The sequence below is a fragment of the Brachyhypopomus gauderio genome, chromosome 7 (genome assembly GCF_052324685.1).
Source record: "Brachyhypopomus gauderio isolate BG-103 chromosome 7, BGAUD_0.2, whole genome shotgun sequence".
Taxonomy (NCBI): Eukaryota; Metazoa; Chordata; class Actinopteri; order Gymnotiformes; family Hypopomidae; genus Brachyhypopomus; species Brachyhypopomus gauderio.
The window spans coordinates 17,249,343-17,261,348 of NC_135217.1; the positions used below are offsets into that span (position 1 = coordinate 17,249,343).

At 47.8% G+C, this 12,006-nt stretch overlaps 1 protein-coding gene across 7 annotated transcripts in view; it reads right to left on the minus strand.

The window, feature by feature from the left end:
- tnikb (TRAF2 and NCK interacting kinase b) overlaps window positions 1-12,006 on the minus strand; it is a 38,873-nt gene that overhangs the window by 22,852 nt on the left and 4,015 nt on the right. For all 7 annotated transcript variants that reach the window (XM_077012188.1, XM_077012189.1, XM_077012186.1 and 4 more), the window contains exons 2-3: window positions 7,271-7,336; window positions 904-960 (exon numbers count right to left, since the gene is read on the minus strand). In XM_077012188.1, coding sequence (XP_076868303.1) covers window positions 904-960; window positions 7,271-7,336 — 123 coding nt within the window. The remainder of the gene's footprint in view (window positions 1-903; window positions 961-7,270; window positions 7,337-12,006) is intronic.

Sequence of the window (12,006 nt, forward strand, 5' to 3'; positions counted from 1 at the left end):
CATAACACAGATTCACCAAAATGTCACAGTAAAATTCACAAGAAAACTCCCAATTCTCCCCCATTTATAAAATTACAAATTGTTCTTGTATCAACATGCCTGGCAGAGGGTGAGTAACACACTCAAGTACACTCTTCACACTCTTCACACTATCATCTTTAATACTCTTCATATATTTTCTGATATTATTACTGATTTTACCTAGTTTATTATAACATATTACCTATTTTATCTGGCTTATTATAATTTAGAACAATTATAATTTTATTATATAAAAATTTATTATTATACATTTTTTTACTTTTATTATTTTGTTTCTTGTGACTATTAGAACCATTTTTGCATGTTCAGCTCCAAACTGCTTGCTTTGGCAAAACCTGATACAGTTATAAATGATTATATACAGTAGATACAGTTATATAAGGTTGTATAATGTAGATACAGTTATATACGATAGATAGTTATATATAGTTATATACGGCAGATACAGTTATATACAGTTATATATGGTAGATATAGTTATATACAGTAGATAGTTATATATGGTAGATATCGTTTTACACGGTTATATACCGTATATACCGTATATATATATATATATATATATATATATATATATATATATATATATATATATATATATATATATATATATATATATATACACGGAAGATACGGTTCTATGTGGTTATACCAATAAAGCTACCTTGAATTGAATGAGGGAGCGAAAGAAGTGAGAGAAAGAGACAGAGAAGTGAGAGAGAGAGAGAGAGAGAGAGAGAGGTGAGACAGAGGTGTGTGTGTGTGTGTGTGTGTGTGTGTGAGAGAGAGAGAGAGAAAGAGAGCGAGAGAGAGAGGTGTGAGGGGTGAGGGGTGTGAGGTGGGGGCGACTGCTCTGCTCACCCCTGTGACATCCATGACCTTGATTGCAGCGAGCTGGCCCGTCTTGACATGGCGGCCCTGGAGAGAGCGTCAGCAGAAAGAGCAAGAGAGAGACAGACAGCACAGAAACAGAGAGACAGCAGAGAGAGAGAGAGACAGCGCAGAGACAGTCAGTGATAGCAGAGAGGGCAGGAGAGAGAGAACCAGCGGAGAAAGAGGAGGAGAGATGACAGTGTCACATCTTCAGAACAATAGAACAAGCTTCAAATAACGGAAGGGGCTCCATACCAGTCTGCGGTCCCCCCAGGTGGGCGGGGCACCCAGGTGGGCGGGGCACCCAGGCGTCCCTGGGCAGTGCTACTCAACAATCCACTGGCAAACCAGCACAGGCGGGCTGACCGTGGCCTCTCACATCCCTGTTTCAGTCACAGCCCCCACACTGGCCGCCCAGGCCAGCCTCCGACCGAACTCATTAAGCAATAAACCCAGGAAACGAAGCTATAAACCCAGGGAACAGGTGCCATAGCGACACCTTCCCCGAGGGCCCAGTACCCAGGTGCAAGGAGGGCTTGTGTGTGCTGAGGATTGTGGGTACTGAGGATTGTGGGTGCTGAGGATTGTGGGTGCTGAGGATTGTGGGTGCTGAGGAGCGCTGGTCTCCGTCCGCCAGCTCGGTGTATCTACTGCCTGCGGCCCTGAATGAATTATGCACAGACAACCTCAGCAGTCTCTTCACTCCAGCACCACACACCAAGGTGAGGAGAGGTGGTGTTAGAGATGAGAAAAGAGCAGGCGAGAGAGAGGGGGGGGAGTGGAAGAGAGTGTGAGAGAGAGATGGGGGGGGCCTCCCACTGTTCTACTAGTCCCATCAGTCCTCATTACTGACTTCTCCATCGTGGGAAAGTATTAAGCCGCCACGCTGCTGTCGTTCCTGTACGAAGGCCCTCGGTCCCCAGGAGCGTGTCCTGGTCGCACAGCTGGCCAATCACAGCTCCACACGCACCTCTGCCGGCCCCGGGGGGGCGGGGCCAGAAGGACGAGTCAGAGCGGCTGTGAGTTGTCACACACCGTGCTTACCCACAGAGAGGAAAACATGTCAGCTAACCATGTGCGTCTGGTGAAGAGTCTATCTGACCAGAGCAATTGGCTGCTGGGACACAGTGTGGCCTGAGATAAGGGTGAAGGGCGGGGGGGGCGAGGGGGGGGGTGCATGCTAATGTGACAGCAGCTTTCCACATCGTTTAACATCATTTACAGGAGAGAGAGAGAGAGTGTAACCAGGCCTGCTGTGTGTCAGACGCCACAGCTGGATGCCTGAGCTGCAGACGTTTGGTTCAGTGGGACAGACCAGCGAGGCGGAGACGTCGGGCCGAGAGCCTTTTCAGCGCTGCATCAGCTCATCGTGAGCAGAACTCACAACTGATGTGGGGTGAAAGGCAACGACAGCCACGTAGAACGACTGCAGAATGAAGATCGGAGACCGTGACAAGGTTCAGTTCAGCTTACTTCTACCTATTAGAAGAAGAGAAGGAACCCCACACTTCAGCCAGATGATATGCATGAGGTTGTTGTGTGTGTGTGTGAGAGAGAGAGAAAGAGAGAGTGATTCACAGACAAAGAGGAAGAGACGGAAAGAGAGAAACACCGTGTACCCTACAACACATACAGGGTTGCATGCTGTTGTGCAACACAAACAACAGCATCATCATCATCATCATCATCACTGAGGTAACTTGTGTGCAGGTGCCTGGCTCATGTGTTAACACGAAAGCCCCAACATAGCAAATGTTGGTCGCCACTGCTGTGACTTGGCAAAGTTGCATCCTGTTCTGTCCTGCATGCACACTTACCCTCCAGTAAGAGTACTCACACTCTCACACAAGAGTACTCACACTCTCACACAAGAGTACTCACACAAGAGTACTCACACACTCACACAAGAGTACTCACACTCTCACACAAGAGTACTCACACTCTCACACAAGAGTACTCACACAAGAGTACTCACACACTCACACAAGAGTACTCACACTCTCACACAAGAGTTCTCACACTCTATCCAGCAAGAGCACTCACACTCTTATGCAAGAGTACTTACACTCTCTCCAGCAAGAGTACTCACACTCTCACACAAGAGTACTCACACTCTCACACAAGAGTTCTCACACTCTCACACAAAAGTACTCACACTCTCACACAAGAGTACTCACACTCTCTCCAGTAAGAGCACTCACACTCTTATGCAAGAGTACTTACACAAGAGTGCTCACACACTCACACAAGAGTACTCACACTCTCACACAAGAGTACTCACACTCTCTCCAGCAAGAGTAATCACACACACTCTTGTGCAAACCAAGGATCAAAGCAACAGCGGGTTGAGACTCGCCACTGGCGCCGGTGGACGTGCCGCCATCAGCACACGGTTGGGAAGCATTGCTGTGTTGTTTCATCAGCAGGCCTGCCATTGGTCACACGCCATCACTGGCCGAGTTCCCACGGCCACACGCCGGGCTGCTCTCATCAAACACCTGGGGCGTTACCTTTTGTGTCATTTTTTAAATAAGGAACTTGTGGCAATATGTGGTTTCCTATGAAGTGACTTTAATGCCACTTTGTCAGACATAAAAAAAACAAACAAAAAAATGCATGCTACTTCCTTCCCCACTGTTGCCTAGCAACACGCCTGGCAGGCGGAGGAGGTTGAAGATTTTCACACTTTGGGCCAGACGAGCTCCCGCGTCTGCTGAGACACGCGACCCTCCGTGACCTCTCCACTCCTGCTCGACAGGACGGCGAGAGGCGTGAGCGGTCTGACGGCTCCCCGCCATGCGCAGATGACTCCAGAGCAAAAAGGCGGAAGAAGAGCCCAGCAGAAGAGCCCATGCAGAAGAGCCTGCAGAGAAGAGCCTGCAGAGAAGAGCCCGTGTAGAAGAGCCTGCAGAGAAGAGCCTGCAGAGAAGAGCCCGTGTAGAAGAGCCTGCAGAGAAGAGCCCGTGTAGAAGAGCCCGTGTAGAAGAGCCTGCAGAGAAGAGCCCATGCAGAAGAGCCCGTGTAGAAGAGCCCGTGCAGAAGAGCCCATGTAGAAGAGCCTGCAGAGAAGAGCCCATGCAGAAGAGCCCATGTAAAAGAGCCTGCAGAGTAGAGCCCGTGCAGAAGAGCCCCTGTCTCCACCCGGCCCGGCGTAGTGGGCCGCAGAACGGGACGAGACAGAGAGACGCAAGAACAGACACACGAAAGGGATTCGAACGTAGAAAACAAAACTACAAAAAGCGATCTCTGACAGGAAGTGTAGCCGAGCACGGCAGGTCTCTTCAGACGCCGCCGCTTCCTGCTTTCGAGAGCAGCTCGCCCGTCAGAGCAGGCGGGGATGTGTGGATGGGGAAACATTGGGGGGGGGGCTTTAAACAGCCACCCCAGATGACGCGCTGCTGGCAAAAGAGCCACGAGGGAACCATGGCAACCACGCTGGCGACGTCTCAATCGTCCTTCCACATGTGGTCGTCCAAATAAAGCAGCCAGAGGCGCTCAGGCGAGGCCCGGCGGGCCAGCAAGGCTAATGCTGCCCTCGCCGTCCCACAGTCCAGTGCCACTGCCCTGCAGGAACACCCAGCACAGCTAAAGAACCAGCTGAGTGATGTCAGCAGCGACCAGAAGGCTTTGCTCTTCTCAACGTGTGACTGGGATGAGCGGGGACCGGGGGGATCAGAGAGAGACAGAACACCGCTGGACTCATGCCACTGTGGGCTACGCTGGTATCCACCCAGTTCCTATAGCGATGCCTCGACGATGCCACGACAATGCCATGACGCTGTTGCCCAGCAGCAGAGCGATGCCGGGCCTGGCGATGGTCCTGCCCCAAGAAAGGACATACACGGAGTCCAGTATTGGTCCACACACCTCCCAAAAGTAACTGTTTTGATCTCCGCTCCAGTATGTATGCACACGGGCTTCACAGAGCGTAATGTCAGTATCCAAAACGGAAATCTAAATTAGACAGAGTGAGTCATCTGCTTTTGAAAATCCATAACAGTTACATGCTGCTGAATGAAAAAAGGGGGATTATTGCAGTATGAGAATTTGCTGTTCTAATTCACACCACTGACTTCCTAGAAGAGCAGAAAACCTAATCAGAGGCGAAATGGAGCAAAAAGGTGCGAGGCACATCTCACCGGAGCCAATTAAAGACCTTTCAACAGAGTCACTGCTGTTGCCTCCAAAACCTCATTCATCATTTAGCAGACCTGATTCGCACCGATTCACAGTCCTGATTTCTCTCTGACTCACAGTTCCTGAGTGTGCTTTCTCTCTAGCACGCTATGCTTTTAGCTAGAAATGACCAGCTGCAGTTTAAATGCAACTCATAAAAAATAAAAAATCTCCAGTCTGGATTGAAATCGGGCTATTCATCGCTACATGCAAACGAACGCTCACTGTTCTGGAGAATTTCAGGAATCTTACGCCAGCAGAATTTGCATGTGAAACGGCTCCCACACACAGACTGCAGACGAGGTGCCTACTTTATGTTTTTTTAACACTGGGGCTGATTAGCCCACCACAGTGTTCACTGTGCCCGCCTTTCTTGTTAGCACACTAGAAGAATTAGAGCTGTAGTTCTGGCTTCAGTGGCGCTGGGCACTGAAAAATAAGGGTCCTTTCTTGTCTGGGAAAAGCATGCGGAGCATCTGAAATCGGGCCCTTGTTTAGGGAAGGCAGGCCACAGACACGCCATGTCTCCGAGGCAGGGGAACAGAGAGGGGTCTGGCTGAGCTGCCATGTTGACATCAATTTCTACACTCCACTGCGTGCTGATCCCTCTCTCCATCCCTCCCCCCTCCCTCTCTGACAGGCTTCGCGTGTTGGGACATGCGCCTTGCCAAGAGACCAGTATCAGTCAGCAAATATTTTATCAAGTTAGCTCTGGTATCTTTTTCACATCTTTGTAACATTTCCCCTCATAACACATTGTAATGTTACTAGATTATATGTGCCTGCAGTACGTCACGTTACCCCATCTCAAGTGTAATATGCAAAGTGGACGCAGTACTGTCAGCTGTTGTGGCCGCTCCTCGTTTGAGAAGCCACCTCACGCAGACGAGGACGTGTTCTCCTTTTTACCGAGCTGGTTACAGTTGTGTCAAACTGTTGCATCACAAAGGTCATGTGTTGGCATCTGTCCAACTGCTAACACTAACAGACTAACAGGAAGTTAGGAACACCAACAGGATGTTAACAGCGAAGCAGTTTTCGAGCGCCAGGCCGCAACTCGAACCAGCGGACAGGCGCCGCAGGCAACAGATTTTGAGGTGGCGGGACTCGGGGGGGGGGGGGGTTTGTCAAGGGAATGACGGTGATGCAACGTGAACCCCTCCTCGATACATCCCCGAGAGGTGGCCCAGCGAGTCCTCGAACAGATGCATGCGCGCTCGTTATAGTCCAATTAAACCCTCCATACCAGTGACTCGGTTTCGTAATCCCACTGGGGAGTGTGGGGAGAGCTGACGTTCTCAGGGGGTGTCACCGTTGCGAAAAATGGGTCAATGTCATCTGAAATAACTTCTCCTGACTGGCTGCTCTGTCAAAACCGACGAACACGTCCCCAACCTGCTCACCGCTCACCGTTCACATCTTATTATCTGCACTTCGCCTGCACAGGACGGAAGATCTGTGGAAGACAGGTGCCGTCGGAGTGGCCCGCCGCAGAAAGGCTGTCTCCTACGGCGTGCTTTACGGCCGCCCCCACTCCGGAGGCTTGATCCACTCCGTACAGATCAATAGTCAGCCACCGAATCCTAGCAGCATAATCAGTGGGGGCCGGTGGGAGAAAACCCCGTTAGTGTGAAGGACACAGGGGTCTTACGACTTGCACTGTCGCTTCCTGGATTCTCGTTTTAAAAGCAAGACATCAACAGAGCGGTTGGCTTTCTGAGTTCGGATTTGGATGAAGACAACCAGCCATTAGCATTTCAACCTATAAAACAGTTATGAGTCAGCCTCAGTTATTCATATGCGGTTAGCCAAATACCTGCTTACACGCAAGCTGTGTACTGTGACAAGACATTTGAGAAAAACAAATGCAATGTCTCAACAAACGCAGGGTCCATCTGCGTATCTGACACAGGCTTGCATGGTTGGAAGAGGATAACCGGGGCGGAGAGGAATGGAACTGAAACACATGGGTCCGGACTTGCCAAAACATTCCAGGCATTCGGCACAAGAGCTCCAGCGCTGCCCAGGTGAACGCAGCTCAGAGAGCAGGACTCCCAGGGCAAGCTGACGATGACCCATTTCAGCGTTGCCCTGCCCCGTGGGGCGCCGCGGGCTTGGCGTGTGTTGTAACGGGCGCCTGGGGCAGATGTGGGGTTGGGGGTAAGGGAGGGGCACTCACCTTGTACACCTGCCCATAGGTCCCATTTCCCACAAGCTCCACCAGCTCAAATATACCAGCAGGGTCCTGAGGGGAAAAAAGAAAAAAAAAAAGATTAGTCACTATTATCTTATTCACAAAAGCATTGCTCACAGGAGATTTGCAGATAATCCATCCCACACTCAAGACGCATGTGCACGCGAGCTCCTTGCTTTTCAAAAGGGAAAGTAACAGTTTTTTTTACTTCAAAACATTTTATATTGCAAGTAAAATTGTAACCAAGAGCTTCTTTGGACTCATAATTACTTTAATAGTTGACTTCATGTTTGCCTAAAGAAGCATAAATATGTATCATTAAAGATTAGCATGCTATAGTGTCATAAAGACTATGAAATTTTGGTTTACATTTTTGTTACTTCCCAGTGTAAACTATTACTTATCCAAATTTTTAATAGACAACAATATAAGCAGAGCAGACAGACACAAATTTAACTAAACAAGCAACTCCGGCTTGTAACTCAACATCACACATGACTCCAAAATTCACATTTATTTTTGACTAACAGCACAAAACATAATGAGTGAAGTCCACGTTACTGGCACTTCAGAGAGCTGGAGGGAAATACCACGAGTCTGAACTGAGAACTCATTACCTAACAAATGAGTTACAATGGCAGCCATTTGAGGCCTTCTCAGCCCTGAGGCTCTCCACCTTTGACAGGCCCGCTCAGTTCAACCGCCAACTGAAGGGGAAAACGACAGCTCTCTTCAAGCACAAATAAGACAAATAAATAAACGGATTAATTAGCTAATAACAATAATGAACCTTGAGGAAAAACCAGTTGACTGTGCTCGTGTCAGTGCGCACTTCCCACAGCTGACAGCACGCCGTCTCCACGCTACGCACCGGTGAACTAGCCGGTCATGAAAATGTAAATATATAAAACAACAAACTTCTGACAATGAGTAGGATAAATCGTCTCCATGGCAATCCAACAACAGCTGCCATTCATGTCGCCTGAGGCTGAATATTTCGCAACTTGGCACCGTGTACCTACTCTAAAACTTCGGCTCCAGAAAGAGGTAATAGTACAAATAAAAATATAAATATAAACAGTTGAAAACGATAAAAAAAGAGTCTTTGAGTTCAAAATCCTAAAGGTAAACGTTACTGCAGGCAGAGGTTTCTTACCCAGAAGTCCCTCCTCCCCAACCCTCATGCCTGGGATTCTGTGGACTGCTGGCAGGTGCCTCATGAATTTCAGCAAAGATGCTGACTAGAAAAAAAGGAGCTTGAAGGTGATTCCTCTGAAATAAACATGAGATGATGCTGCTGTGCAGATGTTAGACAGTTTCTGACGTGTGAGACAGTTTCTGACGTGTGAGACACCACTGCACAGAACACGAGGAGACACTGGACAGCACACTGGAATAAACTTAACCAGATCGGGAGAAGTAAGGACGACGTCTCCCGCCCGGCCACTAAATGTATGCAGGACGCCGGGACCCAACGAGCTGCTATGGTCTTGAGTTCTGTCATGACCACATGGCCCTCGCATCAGGCCAGAGGCTGCATGGCTGGGAGGTTTAAACACCATGCTAGCACTAGGATGACCAACCAGCATCAGACACCTCTTGAAACCACCATATAACAACCAGGATCAGACACCTCTTGAAACCACCATATAACAACCAGGATCAGACACCTCTTGAAACCACCATGTAACAACCAGCATCAGACACCTCTTGAAACCACCGTGTAACAAACAACATCAGACACCTCTTGAAACCACCATATAACAACCAGCATCAGACACCTCTTGAAACCACCGTGTAACAAACAACATCAGACACCTCTTGAAACCACAATTTAACAACCAGCATCAGACACCTCTTGAAACCACAATTTAACAACCAGCATAAGACACCTCTTGAAACCACCATTTAACAACCAGCATCATACATCTCTTGAAACCACTGTGTAACACTCAGCATCAGACACTTCTTGAAACCACTGTGTAACACCCAGCATCAGACAGCTTGTGTTTGTCGGGTAACAACCTGACCCGATCTGACAACCTCACGCAGCTGTGATCCAGAGAGCAGGTCTGTTTCCCCCCAGGCTGCAAACCGGCTCAGTTCTTCCCAGCCGCCCACTCTCCCAGACACTTCCCTTTTGGCCAAGTGTGAGAAATTAGCTTTCGTAAATGAGACGCAGTGCCCGTGGCTCTCTGAAGTTTTGGTAAATCATCAAATTGAAGACTCGCGTATGACTTGCCTCTTCATTTCACCACACAACAATGACTGCTGTGTTTCAACGCTTTCGGGAAACAAAACTTTGCATACCCACCTCCTACACCATGATTCAAAGAACGCACGGTGCTTTAAAACTATGAGAAACGTAGAAGCTCCCAAGCCCAGTTTATTTTAAACAAGGGACATTATTGTACTGTATTTTCTGGAACCCCTCTGTTAGCACTCGAATGTGGTTTTGTGCCACATTCAGCATTCTTGAACCCCTATCTGAACACTAAGGCTTTCTTGCTGACGGCACTATGAATCTGACCCAGAATCTATGAAAACACAAACCCATGACCTGTGCATGACCCATAATTCAGAAGCTGAAAAGAGCAAAGGCAAATGGAAAGGTGCCATGTTCGAGCATCTATTCTGGGATCCTGGTGAGGATTATAGCAGCAATGACACAACCTCCCCTACCCAAAATATTGAGAGAGAAAAAAACCTCACTCATGCATATAAGGCAGGTTCAAGAGCTGTTCAAACCGAAAAGGTGGAGACATTTCACCAGCGTCCCCACGGGGTCAGTAAGTGAGAGGATGGCTGTCCGTACCTGCAGCCTGGCCGTTAGCGCCGCACTGATTTCCCAGGGAGCTCGGGAGCGCCGAGCGGCAGCCTTAAATCACGCACCATTACTGCTACCTCGTCTTCCATTACAGGAACAGCGGCATAACTCAGCCGGCTTCAAAGGAGAGGCCGGGGCGCAGAGCCGAAGCGGGCTCGTCTCTCCCGGGGCGAGAACACGCCGGGCGCGGACGGGGCACGCTAGAGCCAGCGTGATGGACGCACTGTCACTTTGGATTTAACCGTGGAAATGGCCACCTTATGATGGTGAACCGGGAAGGGCAGTTATGCAGGACTGATCATTCAAACAAGGTCATGTTGTGTTACACTTCGGAGAGCTGAACTTGTGTGACCAAATACTGTACTGACCTTCGATATGCAGCATCTTAATCATAAAGCAAAACTGACTGCTGCCATATTATATATTAAATGCAGTGTAGCAATACTGTAATATGAAACAGGCTATAATGTGATTCACTACATTTAGAACTAAAGATCATTTTTAAATGTTTAACTAAGAGTCATATTAACACTAGACAGTAACAATCAATCAATCACATTCACAATACAACACAGATTATGCCAAGTCCATACTGCAACATAACCACAATAGCACTGAGGGTTTTTCCAATTAATTCAGGTTTCTTTCAAATTAAGCTTCTGAGGCTTTAATCCAACAAAGTAAATGAATAAACCCACAGCTCATAAAAATGAATAAAAACTGGAAACTTGACTAGTTTAATATTTTCAGCCTTTGTCATTTAACTGCAGGGGTTATCCATCTGAAGTCATTAAATATTCATGAATAAACGATAACCAATTTGAGCAAAAATTTTTAAGCTCCAAATAACATTAGACCTGCAAAGCAGACGTGTTTCCAGGTGATGCTCCCACAGGGTTTGAATACAACACCGTTTTTATTTCTGCTTTTCGATTTCGGTCTTGTCTTCAGAAAGCGAACTGCATGCTCAACAGGGTTCAGGCTGGGTGGATAACATCACCGGACGGAGATCCGAGCCGACTCCACTCACAGCTAGGCGAGTGTGTGCCGCCATGTTTCACAGACGGGGTGGTGTTGCTCGTCAGTGGCTCCTTTCCTCGGACCTCATTCCTTGCTATTTGCTGCAGGGTAATCTTACTCTCACCTGCTCTGGCTCAGAACTCAGAACTGGGTTTTTATGTTCTCATCAGCAAACCCTCTGAGACGCAGTCACCAAGTTGTTGTATTATGCTTTTATGGAAGCTCCTGACAGGATAATGCCTACAACCCAGATTGTATTCAATTGTTCAGCATCTTGGCAACTGAAAATGTTTATGGGTCATCAACTACAGCTTTCTAGATCTTGCCAGATTTTTTCTAGGTTCAGTCTAGGTTCTTAACAATGGACCGAACGGTGGATTATTTCACACCTAATTTTTAAGTCTCCGATTGGTGTTTTCAAAATGTTTCACAGCTTTCTTGGTTTTGCTTTATTGCCATCAAGACTTCTTTGCTTCTCATTTTGATCGACAACTCCAGATCCAAATACCAAATCAGCTCTAGACTTTTTAGGTCTCTTGAACACAATGTTATGCACCACACCACTGGCCAGAAAATAAGTGAATAGGTAGTTGGCTGTAATTGCTGTGTGGTTCGTCCTGTATAGCTCTAAATCCTTTAAAGATTACACTCTTAACGTCATTTCATTTCGATCTTCTTGTCTGAACTCTAAGTACACGTCTCACCTATGAGACAGTGCAGTGTAGAACACCACACAGGCCTTTACTGGTGAGGAGCCAAGCTACTACAGAAGACATGGCCCTGCACCTTGGGTCTGCAGATGCAACGAGACAACGGAGGAACATAATGGATCATATAGACACTATGGCAGCCTGTAAAGTAAAGTAGACAATAT